General features: G+C 43.5%; 1 protein-coding gene across 3 annotated transcripts; it reads left to right on the plus strand.

The window, feature by feature from the left end:
* On the plus strand, window positions 1–26,252 carry Ift52 (intraflagellar transport 52). 3 transcript variants are annotated; one of them, XM_028868403.2, is made up of 13 exons: window positions 1–303; window positions 4,737–4,861; window positions 5,760–5,847; window positions 6,921–7,050; window positions 7,487–7,562; window positions 9,560–9,631; window positions 10,635–10,761; window positions 12,078–12,164; window positions 13,331–13,399; window positions 17,206–17,360; window positions 20,623–20,710; window positions 22,961–23,069; window positions 25,341–26,252. In XM_028868403.2, the coding sequence occupies exons 1-13, from the start codon at window positions 280–282 to the stop codon at window positions 25,496–25,498; spliced, it is 1,308 nt and encodes a 435-aa protein (XP_028724236.1). In that variant the 5' UTR covers window positions 1–279; the 3' UTR covers window positions 25,499–26,252. The 3 variants fall into 3 exon arrangements, with proteins under 3 accessions (XP_028724236.1, XP_028724237.1, XP_037061320.1); XM_028868404.2 differs by having other exon boundaries at window positions 1–180; XM_037205425.1 differs by lacking the exon at window positions 1–303 and adding an exon at window positions 2,337–2,511.
* Window positions 26,253–27,981: the final 1,729 nt, after the last annotated feature.

Consider the following 27,981-nt stretch of genomic DNA (forward strand, 5'->3'; position numbering starts at 1 on the left):
GGAAACGGCCCAGCCGGGCACTAGCCCCGCCCCCTACCCATCAGCCCCCGGCGCTCGCTGCCAACTGGCACTGCCAATCTGTCGCTCTGTCGTCATCACACCGCTGCGGAAGTCGCTCGGGGCCCAGAGCCACGCCTTCTCGGCGCGCGGCCTTGGATACCTGGCGGCCTCCGGCCTCAGGTAAGGAGAGGTCGGGCTGCACGGGCCGGCAGGGCGCTGGGCGGCCTGGGCATGAGGACCGCTTCGCCATGCCGCTCTGGGGACCCCTAGGCCAGCCTTATGGGAAACCCGAGGTCGGCAGAGGTAAACTGAGGGCGCGTGAGTGGGCTGCGAAATGGTCCTGGAAATGATCTAGACTCTCTAGCTCCTCAGGTTTGTCGTCGTCATGCAGAGATCAAAGAACCCTGGACGAGGCCGGGCTGTGGTGGCATAGACCTTTAATCCCAGCACTCGGGAGGCAGAGGCAGGCGGATCTGTGAGTTTGAGGCCAGCCTGGTCTACAGAGTGAGTTCCAGGACAGGCACCAAAGCTACATAGAGAAACCCTGTCTCTAAAAACAAAAAAAGAAATAAAAAAAGGAAGAACCCTGGACGAGGAGCCTTGTCTTAGACTCAGCTGCCATTGGTGCCGCCCTTTTTTCCTCACTCTGACAAAATTTGATTTGCCTAGTAAGGTTATTGAAGAGAAAATAAGAGAATAAGGTTGGACCTTATTCTACACAAACGTTGTTTATTATTATTGTTATTTCTTTTTAGCCTTTTCCTATCCTTAAGGAAACTCATTTCTAATTCTAATAGGACAAGACCCCAGATCTGCTGCTCTCACCGGGGGCTAAACTACAATTAACTGCTAACTTGAAGTGTATTCTCCCTTAAGAGCCATTCAGTAACCAAAGAAAGTTATTCGCTTTTCCAGGAAATTTGCTGTTTAACAAAACAAAACAAGCAAAAAAACATGGCAGAAGCAGAAAAATATAAATCCCAGCACTGTGATGCTTGGGTTTGTTGCTATGGTGTAATATAGTAATAAGTCAGTGTCATCACTAATGTGATCATTAAGACATTCCAATCAGGAAACTGGAGGAGGCAGGAAACTGCATGGTATGTACACAAAATGAAAACAAGCATGCACAGGATGGGATGGAGCATAAAATACAGCTCTCTCATGTGGTGAAATCAACATGACAAAATTTTTTATTTCATCGAATGGGTTAGGGATGTAGCTTAGCACTGAGTGCCTTCCTGAGGCTCTGGTATCCGGTCCACAGCACAGAAAAAAAAAAAAAAATGCCATTGGAGAGGCAGCAGCATGGTGGCAATGTGCCTGCAATCCCGTTGCCGGGGAAACTAAGGCAAGACATTAAGAAGTTCAAGGTCACCCTCCACTACATAGTACATTAGAGGCTAACCTGGTCTATGAGACTGTCTCAAAAGAAAAAATATATATATTGAAGTTATCTCATGTCAGCTTTGAAAACATAGATTGGTAGTGGGCAGTCTTCTAGTAATTTAGGAAAAAATAGGGCTGGAGAGATGGCTCAGAGGTTAAGAGCACTGCTTGCTCTTCCAAAGGTCCTGAGTTCAATTCCCAGCAACCACATGGTAGCTCACAACCATCTGTAATGAGATCTGGCACCCTCTTCTGGCCTGCAGGGATATATGCAGGCAGAATATTGTATACATAATAAATAAATAAATCTTTAAAAAAATAATAATGATGCCCATTTTGAGGATCAAAATAAGTTTCAAATGGACCAAGAGTGTTTTTCACTTTTAATTTATGTGGATTTGTTGTGTATGTGTGGGAGCACATGCCATTGAGTACTTGTGGAAGTCAAAAGACAACCTGCAGGAGTCATTCTATGGGTTTTTAGGCTTGGTGGCAAGTGCCTTTAACTACGGAGTCATCTCTCCAGTCCACAGATGGAGCCAAGTTTCAGTGTTAAAAAATTATATCACATTTGCCTGCACAAGACCTATACCAAATTGGGCCTGTCAACATTGTCTCATGGAGAGGGGAGGGCTCAGGAGGCCTTTCCATCACTGAAACTCTGTGGACACTTGAAAGTTGCTAGGGCAGGGAAAGACATTTTCTTCAGTGGTGTGGTATTGCCACCCATTTCTCACATTCCCATAAGCAATCCTAACTAAACTCATTAAAAAAAAAAAAAGACGTGAAAGTTGAGGGAAGACTATTTGGGAAAAAGAAGGGAATTAGTGGAGGGGAAAAGAGCACAAAATGGGGAGTATGATAAAAAATACATGTAGTGGGTAGCCATTCCAGCTTGGATCTGGAAGTTCCAACCCCCATTGAGACTCTGGCAACTGTCATGCCTATGAGGCGGGCCAGGGGAGGTGCCTGGAGACCCGAGAGCGGGATAGCGGGATGGGCCAGCGCTCTCTCTGTGCCGAGACACTGAATGTTGGAGGTGGACCTAGCAGAGCTCCAGAGAACACCGCTGGACTGCGATACACCTTTCCCAGACCCTGCGACCTACCTATCACTTAATTTGTGAGTTACACCATTAAATAAATATCCTTTTAACTACATGGAGTGGCCAAAATAATTTCACCAATAAATACATCCTGTGCATGCATAAAATTGTGAAATTAATATATGCTAATAAAATCTTAATAAACAAGAATTGTGAAAATTCAAGAAGAAAACATCATTGGATATACTTACAAATCTTATCACAGCAAAAGCTTTTCTAAGGGCATCATGCTTTCCAGAAGCCAGAAGGAGAAATATTAATACTTTTAGATCTATACACCCTGTGACCTGCAGAATTAAGCCAGAAGGTTACTAGAAGCCAAGGTTAAAGGCGAATAAAATTTTGAAAGCTTGATGACATAAAACCCTATGGAAAAGTGAGCAGACAAGAAAATGAGAAGAAATACAGATGGCCAATGGCAAATACAGTAGTTTCCCCCTGTCTGCAGGAGCTATTCTAAGACTGTCAGTGGAGGCCTGAAACCACAAAGAGCGTCAAACTGTGCACGTGTGTGTTCATTTGTTTGTTTATAAGAACTAATATTACAGGGGCTGGAGAGATGGCTCAGGGGTTAAGAGCACTGGCTGTTCTTCTAGAGGGACTGGGATCAATTCCCAGCAACCACATGGTGGCTTACAACTCTCTAATGATGGGATCTGATGCCCTTTTCTGGCATGCAGGCATACATGCAGACAGAGCACTCATACATAAATAAAAAACAATAAAACGTAGGTGAATATGGTTTCTCAAAATACTTTATTCTAGACTTACTCTTGTGATTGAGATGATACCTGTGAGATAGTAGTGCCTGTGTGATGCAGTGAAGTAAGGAGAATGGCCTAGGCATTGTGGCATACACAGTATCAGGATATTGCTATGGTTCATTCAACATGAGCCCTGTGATTCCAAGAACATCAATCTGATTGACAGAATCGGTTTTTGGGTGGCTAGATAGTGTGTGTAGCGTTGATAGGCTACACAAAGAAATGCCTCATGTCCAGTGCCAGGTAGCGTAGGATAGTGTTAAGATTTCATCATACTACCCAGAATGGTTCACAATTTGAAATTTATTTCTGGAACTTTCCATTTAAATTTTCAGACTACATTTAACCTCTGTTAACCCTTGAAAAGCAAAATCTCAAAAAAAAAAAAGAAAGAAAGAAAGAAAAGAAAAGAAAAACCATAGATAATACTATTCTGTTTTGTTGGTAAAGATGACAAAAATGGTGTTGTATGGGAACAAATTGTTAATGGAAGTATAAATTATTAGTGTTTTGAAGGGCAGTTTGTACATTTTTTAACCATTCAACTAATAGTAATCTAATGCAAAATATATGAAATGTCACATTCAAAATGTTTTTAGAGAGATGGAGAGATGGCACAGCAGTTAGGGGACATACTGCCTTTGCAGAGGACCCTGGTTTGGTTCCTCATCAGGTGACATATAACCATTTGTAAGTCTACCTCTAGGGGATCTGCTTTCTGGCCTCTGTAGGCATATGTACATACACATACATACATATAAATAAAAATAAAATGGGTCTAACTGGGCATAGGAATACAGGCCTTTAATCCCAGCATTTGGAGGCAGAGGCAGGTGGATCTCTGTGAGTTTGAGGTCAACCTAGTCTACATAATGAGTGTTAAGACAGCCAGAGCTACATAGTGAGACCCTGTCCTGAAAAATAAATAAAATAAAAATAAATAAAATTAACCTAAAAATGTCTTTAGTATTTTACTAACAAAATTGAAAACATATCACTAAATTTATGATCGGTTAAATATCTGTGTTAACATCCTTAAAACAGACTACTATAGTTATTTGAAAGAATTGGTCTATATGTATTGACAAGAAAGGATGTCAAATACATGGTATGTTTTGGAGTAGCATTGTAAGATTTTATTTCATAAAATTAAGTTATGCCTGAAATGATGTAGAGAGCTATACTCTACATGTGACAGTAGTGAGCAGTGAGGAATTACTTTGGAAATATGATCTCAGTATACAACAGGAGGGTGGTGGTAAGCAAGGTCATAAAAGTAGGCTGGTAGGAGAGCCAGAGAACATCCTGAAAGCTAAAGCCAGGCACAGACTGGATTGGGTTTGGCCACTGGTTTTTCAGCTGTGATTATGCATTCACTCTCAACCTTTGAGAATCATTAGGGTTTTATAGGTATTCTTCTCCAGCGTTATTGGGGCACTTTTAAAATGCTACTTCTCTGGTTTGTCTTTATCTGTAAGGTAACCATGGAGAAGGAGGTGCGGAGTACCATTCTTTTCAATGCATACAAAAAGGAAGTGTTTACCACCAACACTGGCTACAAATCTTTGCAGAAAAGACTTCGGAGTAATTGGAAGATTCAGAGGTGACCATGATCTTGGACACTGCTAAGTGATAATGGCGGCCTGATGGTAGAACTGAATAGTCATTTCTTAACTTCGATCGTTTAGGTGGGAGGGGCTCAATTTAACGACTGCTTGGTCAATATTTTGAAGGTCAGACTGAATATTATTAAGTTGCCTCTCATAAAGAACATTCATCATAGTTATGCATATATATTTTAGGATGTCAGAGTTTTCTCCATATTTTGAACTTGATCTTAGCCAAAAGGCAGAGAGTTTTCTCCATATTTTAAGTTGGTTTAAAACTTCAATTTAAGGAAGGAAAAGTGAGAGTTAAATGAGAATGTCTGTTTCTAAATGTGCTTCCTTTAAATGTCTTTTCCCCTTGTGGTCATGCAGATTGAACCTAACCCCTTGCATAGGCTCAGCAAGTACTCGACTGCTAAATTACAGCTCCAGGCCTTAAATGTTTTGTTTTGTCAGTGAGTGAAAACATGTAGTCATATAAGTTAAGGTTAGAGCCAGGCGTGGTGCATGTGCCTATGATCTCAGCACTGGGGAGGTAGCGTAGGTGGAGTTCAGGGTTAAACTTGGCTGCATAGTGAGTTTGGGGCCAGCCTGGACTATATAAGAGCCTGTCTTAAAATATAGATAACTTAATGGAAGAGTTGATTGAATTACTATTTGGAAGACTTCTTTGTACTTTAGTGTGAGTTAATTTGAACTCCTTTGATTATTGGGAGTATCTGAACAGGGGCCGGATGCCTCTAGGGCACTTGTGAAGGGGCTCTCACTATGAGAGAGGCTGTTCTAGGCCCTTAACTGTCTCAGCCTTTATGTGCCGTATAGTCAAGAGGCTAAAATGACTTACAAATTGGTTTAAATTATGGATCTAACTTGCTTTTAAAATCATATTTCCAGCTTAAAAGATGAGATCACATCTGAGAAGTTAATTGGGGTGAAACTATGGATTACAGCTGGACCAAGGGAAAAATTTACTGCAGCTGAGGTAAGGAATATTTATACAGAATATTCATATAGAAAACAAGAGAGGAGGCCAGGAGCAAGCAAGGGCCTAAAGTCGTGGATTTGAGTCTCCTTTATACACCTGCTATGTTGCCTTAGAGTAGACATTTCCCCTTTGTGGTGATGAGCTGTGGTAATAACCCACAGAGTCCTAAACCCACGGGGAAGGTAGATAAGGGTCAGGCACATGTCTTTGCCTTCATTTTACTCTGAACATAGGAAAACTCCTGTGTAGCTCAGGCTGGCCTCAACTCTGTGATCCTCCTGCATCCACCTGAGTGCTGGAATTACAGGCGTGCACGACCACGCCCAGTTTATCAATACATTTAAACCCATAACAACAAAGGTGGCATTTATAATACAGGTGGATGCTAGTCCTAAGTGCTGGGTCCTCTTACAGGTGTGCAGCACCACACTGTTTTAGACAGTGCTGGGGAGTGAACCCAGGACCTAGTACCTGCAAAGGAAGCACTTTTATCACTAAACTACATCCTTGGCCCCTGTTTGAGCATTTTAGAGCTTTAATGTTCAAAGGTAGACTTAGAGATAGATCTTTTTTTTTTTTTTTCGAGACAGGGTTTCTCTGTGTAGCTTTGCACCTTTCCTGGAACTCACTTTGTAGACCAGGTTGGACTCGAACTCAGAGAGATCCGCCTGAGTCTGCCTCCCGAGTGCTGGGATTAAAGGCGTGTGCCACCACTGCCCGGCGAGATAGATCTTTTTGTGTGTTTTTGTTTTTGTCTTTTTGTTTTTTGAGACAGGGTTTCTTTACATACTACTGGCATCCAGAATCTCTCTGTGTAGACCGGGTTGGCCTCTAACTCACAAAGATCCTTCTGCTTCTGCCTCTGCTGGGATTAAAGGCATACATCACCACACCTGGAGGAGATAGATCTTGTATAGTGAGAAAATTTTATACTATTCTGTGAACGTTTAAATGTGTATAGATTTGAAGTGTTTGTTTCTAGTTACTTAAGACCTTATTCATGGTGTAGTTATTTTAAACAAAAGTCTTTTGACCATATTCATAGTTTGTTTATTTTTCCCTTCACACAGTTTGAAGTCCTGAAGAAGTACCTTGACAATGGTGGGGATATCCTTGTGATGTTGGGAGAAGGAGGAGAATCCAGATTTGATACCAATATTAACTTTCTTCTAGAAGAATATGGAATCATGGTTAATAATGGTGATTATTTTATTTATTTGTGTGTGCATGTCTGTGCCATGATGTACATATGGAGGTCAGAGGACAGTGTGGGGGCGTTGGTTCTCTCCTTCCACCATGTGGATTTCCAGGTTCAAACTCACGGTGTTAGACTTGGTGGCAAGCACCTTTACTCGCTGAGCTGTCATTGGTTTGGTTATTATTATTATTTTAAACAAAGGTATTGATTACTGATTTAATGTTTGTAGCATAGCTCTCTCAATCTGCTGGTGCACTGGGGAAAAACTCAGCCAAGATGGCATGGTCACCCATTCTGAGCTCACTAGTACACTGAACCTTTGGTAAAGTGGGAGGGATTTGAACAGAGTTCTAGGTTCCTTTTTATTTCAAAATTCGGATGAGTCTGTATCAAGCTTGTTTCTAATCTAAAGTATTCCTTCCTCTTTTGCTCCATAAGATGCTGTGGTTAGAAATGTCTATTACAAGTATTTCCATCCGAAGGAAGCTCTGGTTTCAGATGGAGTGTTGAACAGGTAAGGGTGTTGAAAAACAGCATACCCTTCATGTGACTTCTGTTCTTCTCACACGCCTTTTCACTGTAAAGAAACTTCAGTGCTAGCCGGCAGGTGGTGGCGCACGCCTTTAATCCCAGCACTTGGGAGGCAGAGGCAGGCAATCTCTGTGAGTTCAAGGCCAGCCTGGGCTACCAAGTGAGTTCCAGGACAGGCGCAAAGCTACACAGAGAAACCCTGTCTCGAAAAACCAAAAAAAAAAAAAAAAAGAAAGAAACTTCAGTGCTTTGTCTCACTGGGAAGTGCAGATGTGGGGTAGGCTTTGAGCATGGCGTGACTGAAGGACTCACAACCTTAGCACCCCAGTTTCTTTGCTCTCAGCTTTGCATGCCTCTTTGTCAGGGTTGTCATCTTCTCCCCCACTTTATTTATTTTTATTTATTTAATTTTTGACCAGGTTTCTGTACGTAGCCCAGTCTGGTCTCAAACTTGTGATCTTCCTGCCTCACCCTCCCAAGTGCTGGAATTACAACTGTGTGCCGTTCTAGCAAGTTTTAACAGGTTCCTTAATTCATAGCTACTCGCCACATCATCTGGAGATATCATGATATGATTTGGTCTCACTGCTCCCTCAAGAGAAGCTCCAAGGTTTGCTGTGTGAGCCATCCTAGGTCCCATGCCCATCCCAGACTGACCCTGATGTCACCTCATGGAGACTGAGACTGCATCAGCTTTCATTGCTCTGGATCCTAAAACAGATGAGGAGCTTTTAGAATTGTGAAAGGAATACATGAGGTGGCCGTTCAGATGCCTCATGAGCTTTTTCCCATGTTGAAAATTATTCATTCTACACTTGAGCTTGCCACGTGCAAGGACTCTGCTGACCCTAGTTATACGGCGTAGAATGTGGATCTAGGATGTAGACCCTTTCCTTAGGACTGAAAATGGAGGCACTGAGACTGTGGTGTACACACCTGTAATCCCCACACTTGGGAGTCTAATACAGAAGGATTGGCTCAAGTTTGAGGCCAGCCGGGGTAAGTAGTGAGTGCCAACAAGTGCTTCATGGAAAGACCTCCTTCCTTCTGTCTTTTCTTTCGTATGATAGATTCATTCTTTGAGAATTTCATACAATGTATTTCAATCATATTACCTCTCTCCTCCCCCTAATTCCTTTCAGATCTACCCCATCTTTCAACTTTGTATCCTCCCTCTTTTTTTTGACTTTCTTCCTAAAACAACACAAAAAAGGAACTGAATCGAGTATTTGTCCAGTTGATTTCTTTTTTGAGTCAGTCTCACATAGCCTAGACTAGCTTTGAACTCCTGATCTTGCTACTTCTCCCTCCCAAGTGTTGAGATTTCACAAGTGTACCACCAGACCTGTTTATGTGGTCCTAGGGATTGAACTCGGCTTTGTGTGTGCTAGGCCAGCACTCTTCCAAGGAGCTGTATCCCCAGTCCAAGCCTAAGTTTTTTGTTGTTATAGTCACTTTGGTTTTTCTGTTGTTGTTATTTTGTTTTTAGAGACATCATATATAGCCTTAGGTAGCCTGGACCTCACTCTGTAGACCAGGCTGGTCTGGAACTCACAGAGATCTATCTGCCTTTGCCTCTCTAGTACTGGGAATAAAGGCCTACACCACCATGCCTGGTTCAAGCCTAATTTTTTTTTTCAAGACAGGGTTTCTCTGTATAACAGCTCTGGCTGTCTTGGAACTCCCTTCATAGATCAGGCTAGCCCCAAACTGAGATCCACCTGCCTCTGCCTCCCAAGTGCTAGGATTAAAGGCGTGAGCCACCATCACTTTGCCAAACCTAATTTTTTAATGTTAATTTTTAATGTTAATTTTTGCAAGTGTCTAAAAAGAATGTGGGTATGTGGTTGTGTGCTTTTATTTACTTTTTAAAAACTGCTAAAGTACAGGGTCTGTGTGTCTGGTTCATATTTACTGTTGATGAAGACAGTGTGAAATCACCAAATCTTTGCTTATTAGATTTTAATGGTTTCCTTTTAGGGAAATTAGCCGAGCTGCAGGAAAGGCTGTGCCTGGAATCATTGATGAAGAGAGCAATGGAAACAATGCCCAGTGAGTGTGTTTCTGCAGCTCCTTGACGAGGAAGGAGCTCTTACTTCGAAGAGTTGCCTTTTTCAAAATGAAGAGTTTTCTGGTTATAAAAGTAATCCCCACCAAAAGAACTACAACCACCACCAGCAAAAACCCGGTTGGGAGCTGGGGAGATGGTTTATTGGTTAAAATTGCATACTGCTTTTGCAGGACCCAAGGTCACTTCTCAGCATCTATATCAGGTAGCTTCCAGCTACCTATAACTCCAGTTTCAGGGAATCTGAAGCCCTGTTCTGGACTGTGTGGGCACCTACACACACATACACACATGATTAAAAACAAAGAAAATAAACTAAAACCCCAACCCATGGTACTGCTTAAAAGGAAGCAATGAACTTCTGCACTGTAAATCCGTGCTCTTCCCCTCCAGAGACTCATTGTGTCTTCAGAGTATGGAATTTAGATTTCCAGGTTGGCTGGTTGTTTTTTTACACATATAATGATATAATTAGTACTTCATTATTTTAAATGACTGGATCAAGTTAGCTACATCCCAATTTAGTAGTGGTAAATGTAATTGCCCAACTTCACATGACTAATCTGTTGTCAGAACTTAGATTCAGTCCTACGTGGTTTGTGGCAGAATTTACTTGTTTTTGAGACAAGGTCTTGCTGTGTGTTCCAGGCTGACTTGGTACCTGCTGTGTAGTGTGAGCTGGCCTCACCATCTTCTTCTTGTGTCAGGCCTTTGAGTACTAGGATTACAGATGTATGCCACATGCCCTGCCAGAGGCTGTACCTGGTTGTTTTTTATTGTATTTTTACTTACTGGGGAGGGTGTTGTGTACACATGTACAACAGCATGTGTGTGGAAGTTGGAGAACAGCTTGCAGTCATTCTGTCCTCCTCCTGGGTGAGTTCTAGGGACTGAAGTTAGGACTGGTAGCAGGTCTTTCCCTGCTGACCCATCCCATGGCTCCTAAGCCCCATCCTGTGGTCAATGGATGTGTTTGCTTTCTTACAGGGCTCTCACCTTCGTCTACCCTTTCGGCGCCACACTGAGCGTCATGAAGCCAGCAGTGGCCGTCCTGTCCACGGGCTCTGTCTGCTTCCCACTGAACAGACCCATTCTGGCTTTCTATCACTCGAAGGTATTGACTTTCTTAGATATGGGGTTATTGACGTAATAAAACTACTTTGTGATGGGCACATGCCTTTAATCCCAGCACTTGGGAGACAGGCAGTTCGAGCTGTGTGAGTTGAATTCTAGGCCACTGGTCTACATAGTGAGTTCTGTTTTGGATTAAACACACACACACACACACACACACACACACACACACACACACACAACAAAATAGTAATATTTTTCCTGTGAAATATTTGCTTTTTATGAGGTAGAAGCTGGTCTGTTTTCCTACTGAACAATTGGATTTATTTCTAATTATCTGTAATTATAACCAGGGATTGTGTGTGTAGACTCTCTGTATGTTTTGTATTGTTGGTGGGTTTTATTTTGTTTTGTTTCTTTAAAAAAAAAATTTTTTTTGCCTTTGGATGTGTGTATGGTGTGTGTGTGTGTGTGTGTGTCTGTGTCTGTGTGTGTACATGCATCTGCATTTGTGTGTATGAATGTGTATGAATGGGGGCACATGTATTCATTGGCACACAAATGGAGGTCAGAGGACAACCTTGGAAGTTGGTCTTCATCCTTGACTTTGGGACAAAGTCTCTTGTTCTTGCTATATGTGCAGGCTAGCTGGCTCACAAAATTCCAGGGATTTTCTTTTTCTCCACCTCCCATAACCACACAGGAATGCTGTGGTTATAGACGTGTGTGCTACCTCAGCTGGCTTTATCTGGGTTCTGGGGATTCGAACTCAGGTCCCCATGCTCACATGACAAGTAGTTTACCCACCAAGCCATCTCTTCAGTCTTGGCTGCAGATACAGACAATTTTAGTAGCAGTATAATCAATTAAGAACTCACTTAATTGAAATCTAATCAACACTGATCGTCATCATTTTTTCCTATTTATCAGAAAGGCAAAGATACTTTGTTTTCATTTGTTGGCAATTAGTAATGTAGGAGTTGCTGAGATGGGTCAGTAGTTAAGAGCACTTGCTGCTGTTTTAGAGGCCCCAGTTTGGTTCCCAGGACCCACTTGGGGTCTCACAACCACCTGTAATTCTAGTTCTAGGGGATCTGATGCCCTTCTCTGGCCTGCATAGGCTGTTACGTTCACACGGTGCACATGTATTCATGTAGATGAAGCACTCATATACATAAGTGAAAAATAAATAAGTCTTTAAAAGGCAATAGTTTTTTTCATAGTCGATACTTTTCAAATGTTAAGTCTTCATGTGAATTGGCATTTATTGGTGTATCAGACATTTGCTAACGTGATAAATGATACATGCAGTGTGTTTCGGGATCTAAGTATCTGACATTGCTTTGTCACCAACAGAACCAAGGTGGGAAGCTGGCGGTGCTTGGCTCATGTCACATGTTCACTGACCAATATTTGGATAAAGAAGAAAATAGTAAAATTATGGTAAGCTTTTCTCTTTCATCAAATTAATGTACGCTTCCATGTCGTTAGAAAATGCTGAAAGTATGTTTATTACTCATCGACGGGAGTTGTGCTGAACATATTAGATGTCAGGCACTAAAATACAAGTTGAGTCGGGCATAGCGCATAGAAGTTTACGGTGTGTCAGGAGAGTGACATACAGACTGGGGAATCCAGGAAAGTACTGGGGAAGCATGCTGGATTGGAGTGATGGCTGACTCTGGGAAAGTCATGAGGAGCAAGGGGCAAAGCAAGTAGCTTAAGCTTATGCTGAAAGCACAGGGAGCTCTTGCAGGGTTTGTGGCAGCCTTGGTGATCCTCAGACCCCTCCAGATGTGTGGACGCTGGGAAGGAAGAGGGCAACCAGAGCAGTTAGGAGGCTGATGGAGTCACCCAGGCAAGTAAGGACGATGACTAAGTGAAGACTGTGACTAGTGAGTGTAGCAAGGGCTGACAGCATGAGTTAGTGAGGGGTATATATAAGGCTCATTGACGATGAGGAATGAACCAAGAGCGTGGCCTTTGCTCTGTCTGCATATCTGGAAGAGTGCACGTCTTGTGAGGAAGCTAATGGAGAAACAAGCATTTTCCTAGTGCCTGCGAGACCTGAACACCGTAGAATTCCAGCAACTCACCTGCCAGAGGAAGATGTGTCCACTGAGCTTCTCTGTTAGTGGGACGAGCCCTGCTTGTCTGACATTGTAGTGGGAGGGGGACCTAGAGGTCTACCTGGTTCTAGTGCCTCTGACTGTGCTCTAAAACCTGAATGTATGCTTTTGAAAAGCTGAATTTTTTTGTTTTGTGTAATTATGATTTTGTCATATTATAATAGCCAACGTTAAAAAGGTGTGTTTTTAAGAGTTTAGACTGTCATCCTAGTAAACCAAGGTTTCTTTAGGATTGTAAACGGGTTTTAGTAAGTTTTGCTTGTTACATGTTAGAATACCCTAAAGCAAATGATAATAAAGGTTGCATAGACTGAAGAAAACCTGTTAATTTCCAAAGATTTTACCTACAGAAGGCTGATCATCCTTTTTAAAATTACTAGTTATCTTTTCTCACCTTCTTAATTAATTTGTCTAGCTTGACCTTGGGCCTTCCCAAACAGCCAGGTGTTTAACTAACTATATTTATCATTTTAAATGCAGGATGTTGTGTTCCAGTGGCTCACAACAGGAGACATCCACCTAAACCAGATTGATGCTGAGGACCCAGAGGTAGGAGACTGAATCATCAGAAGACTGAAATGGAGAATGAGGCCAGCTTCTTAGAACCACTTCAGAGGAACAGATGTCTCTTAACTCAGCCCCAAGTCAGTTGGAAACAGAGCTGCTGCTTGGGAAAAGGAAGGGCACATTATAGAAAGTCAGATAGCAATAGACAAAATAGATAGTTAATCATAGCATTAGTTGAAGCCAGTGTTTCCATATAAATATCAGGATTTAAAATTGACGCTCTAGGGCTGGAGGGATGGCTCAGAGGTTAAGAGCACTGGCTGCTCTTCCAGAGGACCTGAGTTCAGTTCCCAGCAACCACATGGTGGCTCACAACCATCTGCAATAATAAGATCTGGTGCCCTCTTCTGGCATGCAGGCAGAACATTGTATACTAAATAAATAAATAAATAAATCTTAAAAAAATTGACCCTCTAGAAGATTGCTGAGCTAGAAAGATGGCTCGGTGGGTAAAGGCCCTTGTTGCCAAACCTGACAGCCTGAGTTCAATCCCTGGGACTCACATGATGGAAGGACAGAGCCAACTCCTGTGTATTGTCCTCTTACTGCCACCTGCATGCCTTGACCCATGTGTCCCCACACATACAATAAATAAATAAAATGCAAAGTAAACGTAAAAAGAGAACAAGTTAGGACAGCTAGCCATCCTGGGAGTACTCTATGTTTCTGTTTGGGTGTGTGAGTCTTGATAACTGAACTAGGATTTCATGGAAGGCCTCTGGCCAGAGAAGTGAAAAGAGATGGCTGGCCTGTGTCATGGCACAATTAGTCTCCTTGCCGTTGCTCTTGCCCTTAGCCCACAGTCATTGGAGACTGAAGTTGTTAAAGCTGCCCCATGTTGCTGGGAAGGGCAGTTATCTGTTTCTTGATTTAAAAACGTTTGAGGATTGGGAGAAGTTGTTGGTTTCATTTTTGGTTTTGTATTTGTTTAGACTGGGTTTCACTGCATAGTCCTGGCTAGCCTAGAACTCAATATGTAGACAAGGCTGTCCTTGAACTCACAGATAGCCACCACCTCTGCCTTTCAAATACTGGGATTAAATTGATGGTAGGGCTACAGAAAAATGTGAATGCATTGTATTATTTCTATAATGCTTAGGCAAGTCTCCTGTGCTGAAGGTAAAGATTTTGTGAAACAGGACTAGCTGTTCGGTTTGTTTGTTTTGTGGTGGAGGTCAAATCCTGAGTTTCCCATATGCGAAACATTCAATGTCTGAGCCATCCCCCAGCCCTTCAGATGACCAGCTTCTGTGGCTATTTTTTGTTTGAGATAGAGTCTCTTTGTGGCCCATGCTTGCCTTGAGCTCACAACAGTCCTCCCGTCTCAGCCTCCTGAGTGCTGAGATCATAGGCTGCACCACCACATCTGGTTACATATCAGGGTTTGTTTTTTTTTAAGTTTTTTTTTTTTTTTTCAGCAATGAAAGTGCTTTTCCATATATTATTCAAATGAACTATTAAAGTGTTAGCATATATCCATATAAGCATATTCTTTTTTAATTCTGATCTTAAGTGAAGGAGGGGCTGTTCAGCAGAAATCTTAACAAACTCCAAACCCTATGAAGTTTCTCAATTTGGAAATAATCTCACTTTCATTTCTAGGATGTAGGACGAGCAGATAATATGAAATAAGCCATGGTCAGTGCTCATTGTGAATCTAGAATGCAGAGTCACATCTTGAAAAAAAAAAAAAAAAGTATTCCCTGTGTGTTCTCATAAAAGGACAAAACAAGTCCTTAGCATTCTTTAACCCATTTTTTTTAAAGATTTATTTATTATGTATACAGCATGTATGACCAGAAGAGGGCACCAGACCTTATTACAGATGGTTGTGAGCCACCATGTGGTTGCTGGGAATTGAACTCAGGACCTCTGGAAGAGCAGTCGGCGCTCTTAACCTCTAAGCCCTTTCTCCAGCCCTGTTTTTTTTTTTTTTTTTTTTTTTTTTTTTTTTTTTTTTTTTTTTTAAGTTTTAATAAGTTTTCTATTGGATAACTAATTAGGGGACTCATCCCTGGGACTAGCTAATTCTCCCACTCTTGGCAGTAGCAGGCAGTAGCTTCCTGTAGTTCTTTGTCTAGGGATGGAACCCTGTGAGATCTGGCCCTTCCAAATTACCATGTCTATTGGTCTTATCATTGTTCAGGTCTTGTTTAGGCTGCCACTTTGTTGAGGCACCAACAAAGTGTAGCTTCCCTGTCATTTTTGGGAGACATAATCTGACACAGACTGCCTGGTCCTCTGGCTCTTACAGTTCCTTACAGTCTCCACTCTTTCTTCCTCAATGTTCCTTGGGCCTTAGTGCAGTTTTAAGCTATTCCAAAGTGATGGGATTACAGGCATAGACTAATAGGTAATACATTCACATAGTTCTGAGTTAAAAAGTCATACACAGTGAATAGTCTTCCTTCTGTCTTTTAGCCAGGCTGTTCTGCCCCTCTAGTGACAGCAATCATAGTGTTCCATAGGTTCTTCAGAAATAGATTCTACTTAGGTAAGCTAGTCTGTGTGGGCATTTTCCTTTCCTCATCTTTTATGCAAATGATGTTATACACACTGTGTGTACACTGTCCAGCACCTTAAAAATGACTGTTGGAGCTGGGCATGATGGTACATACCTGTTGTCCCAGCATTTGGGAGGTGGAAGGCAGAGGATCAGAACTTCAAGGTCAGCCTTGTTTAAGTAGTGAGTTCTAGGCCAGCCTTTGCTGCATGTGATCCCTTTGGGGTGGGGGTAGGGAGTGGGGAGGGAGTGGAAATTACCAGTGAAACATTTTCCATGTTCTTTCTTGAAGAACCTTCTATCTGTTCCTTTTTCTTAAAGATTTATTTTATTTTTCTTGAGATGTGTGTGTGTGTGTGTGTGTGTGTGTGTGCGCGTGCGCGCGCGCGCGTGCGCGCGCCTGCCTGTACCACATATGCAGATGCCCAAGGGGGCCTGAAGAACACATGAGATCCTGTGAAGCTAGAGAAATAGGTAGTTGTGAGCCACATGAAGTGGTTACTGGGAACCAAATGCTGGTCCTCAGAAAAACTCTTAACACTGAGCCATGTTTTCCCTTTGCTTATACTGTCCCTTATTAAACAGTGTCCTCTTGAGATGGACATTTAGATTCTCCTGGTCGTTTACTATCACTAGCACAGAGCACATCATCACTGCTTCTGAACAGTGCTGGGGGATGTCCCTGGCTAGGGGAGAAGGACTGGGATATGGTGTGCACAGGGTAGGCCTGTCTGCATTGGTGCCACACATGCTCATGCATCTCTAACAGGAGAGAGCAGATATGGCCCGGATGCTGGGGGGCAGGGGGTGTATGTTGTAGTGGGAGTTTATGGACTTTGTCTTATCGCCTCCAGTTTCTCACTGTAATAATAAAAAAAGTTGTTCGTTAACATAATCTTAAGGAAAATTGTTTTGGATGGTTGAAGTGATAAAGGGGTATTGCCTCAGATGGAGATGTGAGTAAATTTGAGAGAAAACGTTGATTGCTTAGTATTCACAGTAAAAGACCATGATAGTAAAAGGAGAATGCTTGAGTCAGCATGGCCCCAGCTGTGTTCAGCTATGAGTGTAATTGGAGAGTTGGACTCAGTCAACTTTGGGGTTCAGTCCAGTAGCTGTTTCCCTCTTTCTGCTTGAAGAGTCTGATGGGAGTTGTCAGTGATGGCAGTGGTGAGATCTCTTGGGAAGGAAATGGAGGTTTTGTAGACTGAGACCTGAGATGGTGGGTGCTTGTCAGTGAACTCCCATTTACTTGTGCTGAAAGGAACTCTCTTTTGGCTTTTAGATTTCCGACTACACGATGGTACCAGACACTGCTACCCTTTCAGAGCAGCTCCGAGTGTGTCTCCAGGAGGGCGATGAGAACCCTCGTGACTTCACCACCCTCTTTGACCTGTCCATTTACCAGCTGGATACCACCTGCCTCCCCAAGGTCATCAAGTCAGTACTGAGGCTACCTGGGCTCCACACTGCAGTCCACTGTTTGAAAACATGAGCCTGAAGACAGTAGTTAGGTCATAGCAGATGCAACAGGAGAACGTGTTCTCAGATCTGTGATGACGTCAGGAGGGAGTTGGTGTTGGGTGCATGCGTGAAATAGAGGAACTACTACCAATTACTATCCCCCGTGTCCCAGGACCTATAGGGCATTTAGGAGAGCCAAGGCTTTTCACTTTGCCAACAACTTGTTTAGCATGAGTGCTGGGTTCCAGGAACTCCTTAGTAAACAGATGTATTTGGTCCACCTTAGAAGCACTTAGAGCAGAGAGAGCACTGAGTCTCTTGGACTTGTTCGTCACAGCCTATGAGGCACATGCCCGAGATCCTTTAAACCTCAGCTACTCTTCTAACTCCACTGTCAACACTCCATCTACAGTGAGTCTCCATTCTTCCTAACTCTGGTCATTTGACAGGCTGCTGCAGTATTGTGAGTGCTGAGCCCAGATGCTAACATGTGAGGCTCCCAGATACTGGAAAAAGTTGTTTTGGCTATTTCAGGAAAATGGATTGAAGCATAGGCTTCTACTAGACGTCTCTTCTAGTTTCCCACAGATTGGACCCTGGTCCTGCGTCTCAGCTGCTCCCTTGCCAGGACTTATACAACATGGGTCAATTCCCAGGGCTTTGTTAGATACTGAGGCTTGCTGCAGAGTCTCGTACTGCAGTGGATTCAGTTCCTAAATCCATTCTCATCCCTGACAGCACACAGCTTGGCAGACCCAGGTTCAAATAAAGACACGTTTGTTGAGTGGGGTGCACTGGCACAACCCTGTACCATCAGCACAGGGTGCAGAGGGACTGAAGGAGGAGGACTGAGTTCAGACTCAACCCAGACTGCATCTTACCTGTCTCTTAAAAAGTCAACGCTGGAAGCTACTTCAGGTCTCTACACCTCTGCTTCCTCTTGCTTCAGTAATTATGCCACAGTCTAGAGTGTTTTGAGGCCTAAATGAAATGCGTTCAGTGACCCTGCACACTGCAGGGTCAGAAAACTCTGGTGTGTAGTGGGTAGCTGCTCACCACATGGTGTGTAGTGGGTAGCTGTTCCCCACGTGGTATGTAGTGGGTAGCTGCTTACCAGGAGTTGTCTTCCCTCCATGGGACCCTGTCCTTTTCGTATTGTCTGTAACTCTGCTAACTAGTGCAACTCCTTGTCCAACTTAATTTTCTTCTTATTCTATTCATGTAGTCTTTCTGAGACAGGGTCTGGCTTGTCTTGAACCCATAACCCTCATTGCTAGGAGAGGTTCTCCCCCAGGCACCCGAGAGTGTGCAGACAGTGACTGAGAGCAGTAGCTCAGCTGATTGCCTCTCTCTAGCCACAGACCTTGCCCCTGCCTGAGGTCGTAGACTCACTGGCATTTGCTTCTCTCATTTAATTTTGAAAGGCCACAAATGTGTATTAAATGTACATGTGAGGCCAGGTACAGTGGTGTCAGACCTGTGACCCTCACCCACACTTGTGAGGCTGAGACAGGAGGATTACATGTGGAAGACAAATCAAACCCTGTCTCAAAAACCCTAAATGAAAAGAATAAGGAGGAAAATTAAATTGGACTAGGAGTTGGGCCAGCTTGCAGAATTGCATACAGTACAAAGGACAAAATGAGTACCAGGGACAGTGAAGGCAAAGCAGAAGCCACAGCAGCCCCCGCCTGAGCTTGGCACCTGAGTCTCTGAGGCCTCACCATTCTCCTGTCATTGTACTGTGACAAATGAGGAGGAGTCTTCGCTGCCTCCTAGAAACTTATTCTTGAGATTAGGTTTTACTTTGTACTTGATGTGAAACATACAGTGTAGCCCAAAGTGGCCTTGAACTTGCAATCTTTTGCCACAGCCTTCTAGACACTGGGATAGGCATGTCCTATACAAGCCTGACTCAGCTTAAGATCCTTTCCAAGATAACGGTATGACTTCTTCCCTCTCTTACTCAGGGCTTCTCTGACCAGCCCCACTTCTTGCCTCCTTCCTGTCTTTCTATCTTGGATTTGTTTTTCTTCATACTACTTACTGACACCTGCATGTTACCTGGTTTTCTGTTCCATAGCATGTAGGTCCCTGGAGAACCCCTTTGTCTCTCCTTGCTGTGGTGCTTATGACAGTTAAAGCTACCTGGTACATAGCAGACAGTGAGTCAGTACTTGCTGAGGAAAGTGTTCCCATGGGCGTCGATATCATGAAGATGTGTTCACTTACTAGAAGCAGTCTCATACTGGACTGCTGTCTCTCGGTAGTGAAAACAAGTCTGGAAACACAGTGAGTTACAAGAGGCACGATGTGCATCAGGTAAAAACCAAAGCCCATTGAGAGGACGGTTGAAATTTAAAAGGAAGTTTTCCTTTCAGTTCTCAATAATACTTTGTGATTCCCTAGAGAAGTATCTTATAAGATATCCTATTAGGCAGAGTAACACTTTTAAATTATTTTCCCTTTGCATTACATTTTATTTAATTTTATATGTCATAATTTGGTTTGTTTCTGTGATAAACACCATGACCAAAAACAGCTTGGGGAGGAAAGGGTTTATTTCATCTTATACTTCCTGGTCACAGTCCATCACTGAAGAGAAGGAGCTTGAAGCAGAAACCACAGAGGAATGTTGTTTCCTGGCTTGCTTTCTCTGGCTCATGCTCAGCAAGCTTTCTTATAAACTCTGGATGTCAGCTCAGAAGATGGTACTGTTCACAGTGGGCTGGGCCCTCCTGTATCAATAGCAACCAAGAAAATGCCCCATAGGCCTGTCTGATGGAGGTAGTTCTTCAACTGAGGCTCCTCCTTCCCAGGTGTGTCAAGTTGACAAACAACATTAGCCATCACACTGTGTGTGTGCGTGGCACATGTGTGTGTATGTGTACATGTGTACCCATATGTGGAAGTCAAAGGATAACTTACAGGAGTTGGTTCTCTCTTTCTACCATGTGGGTCCTAGGAATCAAACTCAGGTCATCAGGCTTGGTGGCAAGTTCTATACCTGCTGAGCCATCTCACCAGCCCAGAACAACAGGTTTTGTTTTGCGTTGCTTTCTGGAAGTGATGAGGCTAGAACCCAGGCCCTTGCACATGTTAGGCATATGCCCTATTACTGAACTATTTCCACGACTGTTAGAACAACACACTGTGTATTTTCTGAATAGTGTTGATGTGTGCTTTAACCACAGTGTCTTACCTTTATTCCCACATTTTTGTCTTCTTACTAACGCAGGGCTCATGAGGAGCTAAATGTGAAACATGAACCACTCCAGCTCGTCCAGCCTCAGTTTGAGATGCCGCTGCCGGCCCTTCAGCCTGCGGTGAGTAATCGTGTTTGGGGGCTCCTGCTGCAGAGCTCACTGCTTGCCCCCTGTGTGGGCACCTTCATCGAGTCCCAGTGCTCTACTTTAAGCACGTACAGACATCACATCTGTTAGCATTCTGCAGGGACTTCTACCTGGGGAGTGCCCAGGGAGTCAGAGCACGGGCTTTCCTGGTTACTAAACTTTTCCGTCTTGGGGCTGGGTGGTTGGAAGGCACATATGAGACTGTCTGAGTGCCCCAATGACTGGTCTATTGCTGTGACAAGACACTATAACCAAGGTAACTTATAAAAGAAAGCATTTAATTGGAGGATTGTTTACACTTTCACAAGGTGAGTCCATGACCGTCATGATGAGGAGCATGACAGCAGGCAGGCAGGCAGGCATGGCATTGGAGCAGTAGCTGAGAGCTTGCATCTAATCCACAAGTAGGACATGGAGAGAGCTCAAGCCTGGGCCTGGTGTGAGCTTTTGACACAGCTCCTCCAACAAGGCCACACCTCCTAATCCTTCCCAAAACAGTTTCACCAACTAAGGACACAGCATTCAAATACATGAGCCTATGGGTGCCATTCTCATTCAAACCACCACACTGGGTAAAGAGGTAGAAAATCCTTGAGATGCCTTCCCAGGCATTGGGTACTCGGATCCTTAGTTTAGTTTTAACAGCCTGGGGGCATACAGCCACTGTATGACTTACTCAGGAGACGTGAACAGACACGTTCACCCTAGAGAGCACTGATGATAGACCAAAAACATGATTCCACCCAAGTCTACTTTAGTAAGCCAGTGAGTTTTTGCAGTGGCTTACTTACATGAGCATGGGTGAGGAGTTATTCACAGGAGGGCAGGAACAGGTTACTTCTCAGCCAGCTGCATCACCAAAAAGCCCAACCCCAGCATAGGTGAATTTTCAGGAAAGCTGCATCTTGGAGTTTTCTGCCCACCTTGCAGGCAGTTTCACCTGAGAGTAGCATCCAACTCTCCACGTAATGTTCTACTTATTTAACCTCCAGATAGATTGTGAGTCTTGTAATTTTGTGAGCTTCCTGAGACTTGTAAGTTTTCTAACTCGTATGAGTCTCTGTTTTCCCTTGGTGGGGGGGCGTTTCAGTTGAGAAAAAGCAGCTACAGAATAGCAGCCATATGAAAGGCATTGTGCAACTTTTGAGTACTTTATTGTCTTAGGGTTTCTATTACTTCAACAAAACACCATGACCAAAAAGCAATTTGGGGAGGATGGGGATTTATTTGGCTTACATTTCCACATTGCTGTTCATCACTGAAGGAAGTCAGGACAGGAACTCATACAGGGCAGGGTCCTAGAGATATGAGCTGATACAGAGGCCATGGTGGGGTGCTGCTTACTGGCTTGCTCCTCATGACTTGCTCAGCCTGCTTTCTTATAGAACCCAGGACCACCAGCCCAGGGTAGCACCACCCACAATGGGCCGGGCCCTCCGCCATTGATCACTAATTGAGAAAATGCCTTACAGCTGGGTCTCATGGAGGCATTTTCTCAACTGAGGCTCCTTTCTCTCTCATGACTCTAGCTTGTGACAAGCTGATATAAAACCAGCCAGTACAATTATTAACTGAATTTGTGTTATCTTTCCCTGTCCCCATACATTCTGGCTTCAATCTCTTAACCTGAAATTGCTGATGGTGATATTTATATCGTGGAAGGCATCAGGTTACTTGTCATGAGAGCGGGTAGTTACCAGTTCAGCAAGGGTCCATACCTGTGAATGTTAAGTTTAGCCCTTTCTGCACTGCATCTGCTTCTCCAGTGACTTCTGTTCCTGATGAACACATAATAACTAGCTGGTGTAATGACGTACGCCTATAATTCAGGACTCAGGAGGCTATGGCAAGAGGATCACAAATCTGAGGCCGCCCTGGGCTGTACAACAAGATCCTGTCTCAAAACAAACAAAGGCATGATTATATAGGAACAAGTTGTGGCATCAAATGTTCCACACCAGCCTAAGCTCTGGGTTTTTGCTGAATTCATGGCACTGCTATATTGGCTTGGTCAGTTTAGTGGTGTAGTTAAAGCTGGTTCTGCTTGATTGCTCACAAGAGACTCGGCCTTACCGACATAGGCCTAATGGATGAGGGCAGCTGGAGGTGATGGAGTTGGGCTGGTTCCTCCCAGGGGAAGGGCTCAGTCAGCCTCTTGTTGCTTCTTATTTTTGTCTTTGTTAGGATCTGAGAGACTTTGCTTAAAGCTTGCATTTCCTCTAGGTCTTCCCTCCTAGTTTCCGGGAATTACCACCCCCTCCCCTGGAGCTGTTTGACTTAGATGAGACATTCTCCTCTGAGAAGGCACGTCTTGCTCAGATCACCAACAAGTGTGAGTATTAGCCAGTTCCATTGTTTTCTTATGACCTTTATTTACTGTGAACCTCTGTGATGTGCTGTAAGTGAATGTTTAAAGATTGTTTATGGAGAACCGAATTCAAGCACATGGATAAAGTTGAACATGTGAACTTCATTCATGTGAATGCAGTCAGGTAATCTAGTGAATCAGAACATGATGCTAAGCAGAAAACTTCTGGCTCACTTTTGATCCCCATAGGCCCTTAGTTCTGACCAATTGAGTGACCGTCAGATGAATACTAACCTGGCTTCTACCCTACAGATCTGGGTCACAGGACCATTTAGATTAGAAAGAGCCACAGGCTGGCAGGATGGCTCAGCAGGTAAAGGTGCTTGTGAAAGCATGATTGCCTGCGTTCACATCCTGGAACCCACTTACAGGTAAAAGGAGAGAACCAACTTTATAAAAGTTGTCCTCTGACCTCCACATGGATGCCATGGACTAGCAGCTGCCCCAACACACATACAAATAATAATAATAAAACAGTGAAGTGTTCTTTAAAAAAAGAAACAAGAACAGAAAAAGAAGTCAGGGCCAAAAGACTTGTGTAGACTTCAAGTCGGAGTGTCCTTCTGCCTGTGCTCTGCTTCTGCACAGTGGACAGGCCTGCACCCAAACAGCAAGAGGCATAAAATTAACCACTCACTGTGACACAGTGACCCCACCCCAGGAATATGATTTAAGAAGACGTATGAGCATACACAGATGACATTATTTATTTTTAAAATGCAATGAGTTGTGTGTTGTGCACACCTTTAATCCCAGCACTCGGGAGGCAGAGCCAGGCGGATCTCTGTGAGTTTGAGGCCAGCCTGGTCTACAGAGCGAGATCCAGGACAGGCTCCACAGAGAAACCCTGTGTCCAAAAACAAAACAAAACAACAACAACAACAAAAAAAAAAACCAACAAAAAAAAAATGAAATTGGGAATATCCTTCATGTTCACTAGCAAAGGAATGGTGGTCACTTGTTTCACATTTAATCTGTGGTGTGGAGCTTGGCTCCTGTAATCCCAGCCCTCAGGAGGCTGAGACAGGAGGATCATGTTCAAGGCCAGCCTAGGCTACAGTGTACAACCCTGTCCCAAGAAGAGCCGTAATAACTATCCGTCTTAGATATAGGGCTGCTAAGGAATGGCTTCACAGAAGTCTCTTGTAATTACTGGTACATTTTTCTTGGTGTTTTTCTAATTTTCAGGGCGTGGGATGAAGGTTGAGATGGGCTCATACAGCTGACCTTGAACTCAATATGTAGTTGAGACTGACTGAACTTTGGATCCCCCTGTGTCCTCTCCTCATCAGGCCCTGCTTCTTTTTGGTTTTTTTAAACAGGGTTTCACAGGGTAATGTAAGCTGGTTCTGAAACTCAGCTTGGTCAGTTCAGCTGGCCTCAAACTCATGAATCCCCTGCCTTAGGTCTTTGAGGACAGATACAAGCCACCTTGTATCACAGCCTGCTTTTCTATGATAATCTACAGTAAACAGTGGGGTTTTGTTTTTATTTTACTAAGGACTGAACCCATGAATTTACTTTTCTATAATGGTCTTCCGGTGAACGCCACTCCCTTTCTCCCGTACTAGACATTGGTCCCGATGCTGCAGCCCAGTGCTCTACCACTGAACTAGATCCCTAGACTTGTACTTTTCTTTTATGTGATAGGCTCTTCCTGTGTCACCTAGGCTGGTCTCAAACTTGTAACCCTCTTTCCTCAGTCTCCCAAATGCTGGGATTCTGGGTGTGTACCACCATGGTTAGCATAAATGCTACTTTGAACTTCATACATCACCTTTTCACAGTGGCCTTTATATTTAGCGCCTGGTAACCTGAGTTCCTTCCATTTCTTTTATGCTTTGTGGTGTACCAGTGCTTGATTTGGGGAGTGGGAAAGCCAGAACAGACGAGCTTTACTCTGATTCAGCTTGTCCTTTTAGGCTGGGCATAGTGGCTCACTCCTGTAATCCCAGCACTCAGGAAACTGAAGTCAGGCAGGAAGACTGTTACAAGTTTGAGGCCAGTCTGAACTATAACATGAGACTGTCTCACTAAAGAACAGCAAAATGTGCCACTTTTGTCCTTATTTATGAAAGCACGTCCAAGTCCCCAGAGTTGCCATATGTAAGTCCCATGATCACATCATTCTAGGGATAATTGAGTAATCTCAAGAGGAAGGGAACACCTCAGACATGGTGTCTGCACTCTGGGAAGAGTGGGAATGAAGGGTTAATCAAACTGTACTGTATTTAGGTACTGATGAAGACCTCGAATTCTATGTCAGAAAGTGTGGTGACATTCTTGGAGTAACCAGTAAACTTCCAAAGGATCAGCAGGATGCCAAACATATCCTTGAGCACATCTTCTTCCAAGTGGTGGAGTTCAAGAAATTGAACCAGGAGGCCCACTGACATGGCAGCCCTTCAGGTGATGTCACCTGTATAGACTGTTTACAGATTCATTAGTTCTGCAAGTACTTACCAAGTGTCTACAGATGAACAACACATGACGATCCCTTCGAGAATGGGACTTCTATTCTGGCTGGAGGGTCCTAACACATAGTAACAGAGTATATAGGCAAGCACTTAGTGGGCTAAAGATGGTAAGTGCTGTGGTGTAGAAAAATTGAGCCAGGCCAGAGGGATCCAGTGTTCAGTAGAGTGAGCAGAGTTGGCCCAGTACACATGGATGCCAGAGTCTGGGGTGCTGTTTGCTCCAGAGCCTTCAACTGTACTGGTGTGACACATGGTTGCTGTGGGCAGTAGGCAGAATCCCCGTCCTTGGGTTAGAATCAACCATCAAGCCAGCTAATTCCCTCTTGTCCCAACTAACGGTGATTCCAAATGTCAAGTTAATGTTCAAAATACCAAAGAGTTCCTATTTCAGGCTCTGAACTGAAATAAAATAAAATTAAACTCTGTGTTTACTGTCTCATCCTGGAACATGGTATTGATATAAGTGGAATAATATTTCCGGACTTCTGGACTGTGCCTCTTCAAGCGCCTTCTGACTGCCAGCTGTGGCTTTGAATTCATCCTCCCTACTATCGCGTCTGTACTTTCTTTTCTCTAAGCAGTGGAAGGTTTGTGCATCCTCTGAAGTGCCCAGATGGAAGAGGTGATTCATTTGCTTGAATTAAATCTAGGACTGAACTTTTATAATTTATGAAGTGGTCTGTCATTAATATCTCTTTTTTTTTTTTCTCCTCATTGCTGCTCAAGATTTGAGTCCTTTATTGAAGATATACTGATGGTCAAACTTGTTAAAATACTTTACAGACTTCTGGGCTGGTTCAAAGTCAGATGAAAGCCCAGCAGGAAATAACTGCTTAAGTTAAAGCTGACCCTGTGGACTAATTTGAAAGAATACGAAAGAAGCTGAACATGTGGTCCATGCCTTTAATCCCAGCACTCAGGGAGAGGCAGGTGGAGCTCTGTGAGTTCAAGGCCAGCTTGGTCTACAGAGTGAGTTCCATACATAGTGAGACCTAGTCTCAAAAAGAAAGATCAAAAAAAAAAAAAAAAAAAAACAGAAAAAAAAGAAAGAAAGAAAAGAGAAGAAATAACTACCAAATGGCTAGAATTCTTTAACAGAAGCTAAGATGTGTGGCTGCAAAGTCTGAACTGTGCATATGATTATTGGAGCCACTGGGATAGCATGTCAAAAAATGAACAGCTTTTAGCCATGGCTCATGCAGCACTCAGGAGGCAGAGACAAGAGGTATTGTGCAAGTTCAAGGCCAGCCTGATCCATGTAGTGAGTTCTGGGTCAGCCAGGGGTGTGTGTGAGACTCTGTCTCAAAAAGAGCTGGAGGGTGGGGAGAGGAGAACATTTATAGGCATTTTAAACTGGGAAAGATTGGGGGTATGACTCAGTGGTAGAACACTGGCCTGTAATGTTCAAGACCTTATTTTCAACCCACAGCACCTCCCAGAAATAGTTAAAAGACAAATGATGTATAAACCTGACTGAATCCTGGCTTGGAAAAACATCTACAAAACACATTTTAAGAGCCAAGCGTGGTAGCATACATTTGTAGTCCTGGCATTTGCGAGACTGAGGCAGGAGAATTGCCAGCCTGAGCTATGGAGACCTTTTCTCAAAAAAAAAAAAAAAGTGGGGCTGGAGAGAGCACTGACTGCTCTTACCAGAATTCCATTCCCTGAACTCACATGGTGGCTCACAACCATCTATAATTCCAGTTCCAGGTGATCTGTCCCCTCTTCTGGCTTTCATGGATACCAGGCATGCACATGGTGCGCATATCTACATGTAGGAAATACACACACACACACACACACACACACAAAATTAACAAAAGAAGAATTTAAACATATGAGGGACATTCTGAGTGTTCATAAGATTTGTGACAGATGAGATAATGACATATAATGAAGTGTTTAGGGGACAAACACTCTTTACACTGCTCTGTACCCACCCTCTATTGCTTTAAATTCAGAACAAGTGTGGCTCCTGTCTACACTCAAGCACTTACAAAGCTAAGGCAAAAGGATTGTTCAGGGTTGAGACCAACCTGACATGCCAAGTCAGTTCCAGGCTAGCCCGGGGTATATACACATCCCAGTCTCAAATCAAAAGAAGCCTCAAGCCACCTCAGAATATCAGCTAGTGCAGTGTCACCCCTGTAATCCTAGCTGCTCAGGAGACTGAAGCAGCAGGGTCGAGGCCAGACTGGGTACATGAGAAACCCTACCCCACGACAACAACACACACACACACATACCACACTAGGCGTCAGAGGGCTGTTTCACTCTGTTCTTGGGGTTGTTCATATGCCTTACAGAAATTTAGGGAGTGTTGTTTGATTGGCTGCTCATTTTGTTTGGTTTGGTTTCATTTTTGTTTTTGAAACAGGGTTTCTCTCTGTAGCCCA

This window comes from Peromyscus leucopus, chromosome 4, assembly GCF_004664715.2.
Source record: "Peromyscus leucopus breed LL Stock chromosome 4, UCI_PerLeu_2.1, whole genome shotgun sequence".
In the NCBI taxonomy this organism is placed as follows: Eukaryota; Metazoa; Chordata; class Mammalia; order Rodentia; family Cricetidae; genus Peromyscus; species Peromyscus leucopus.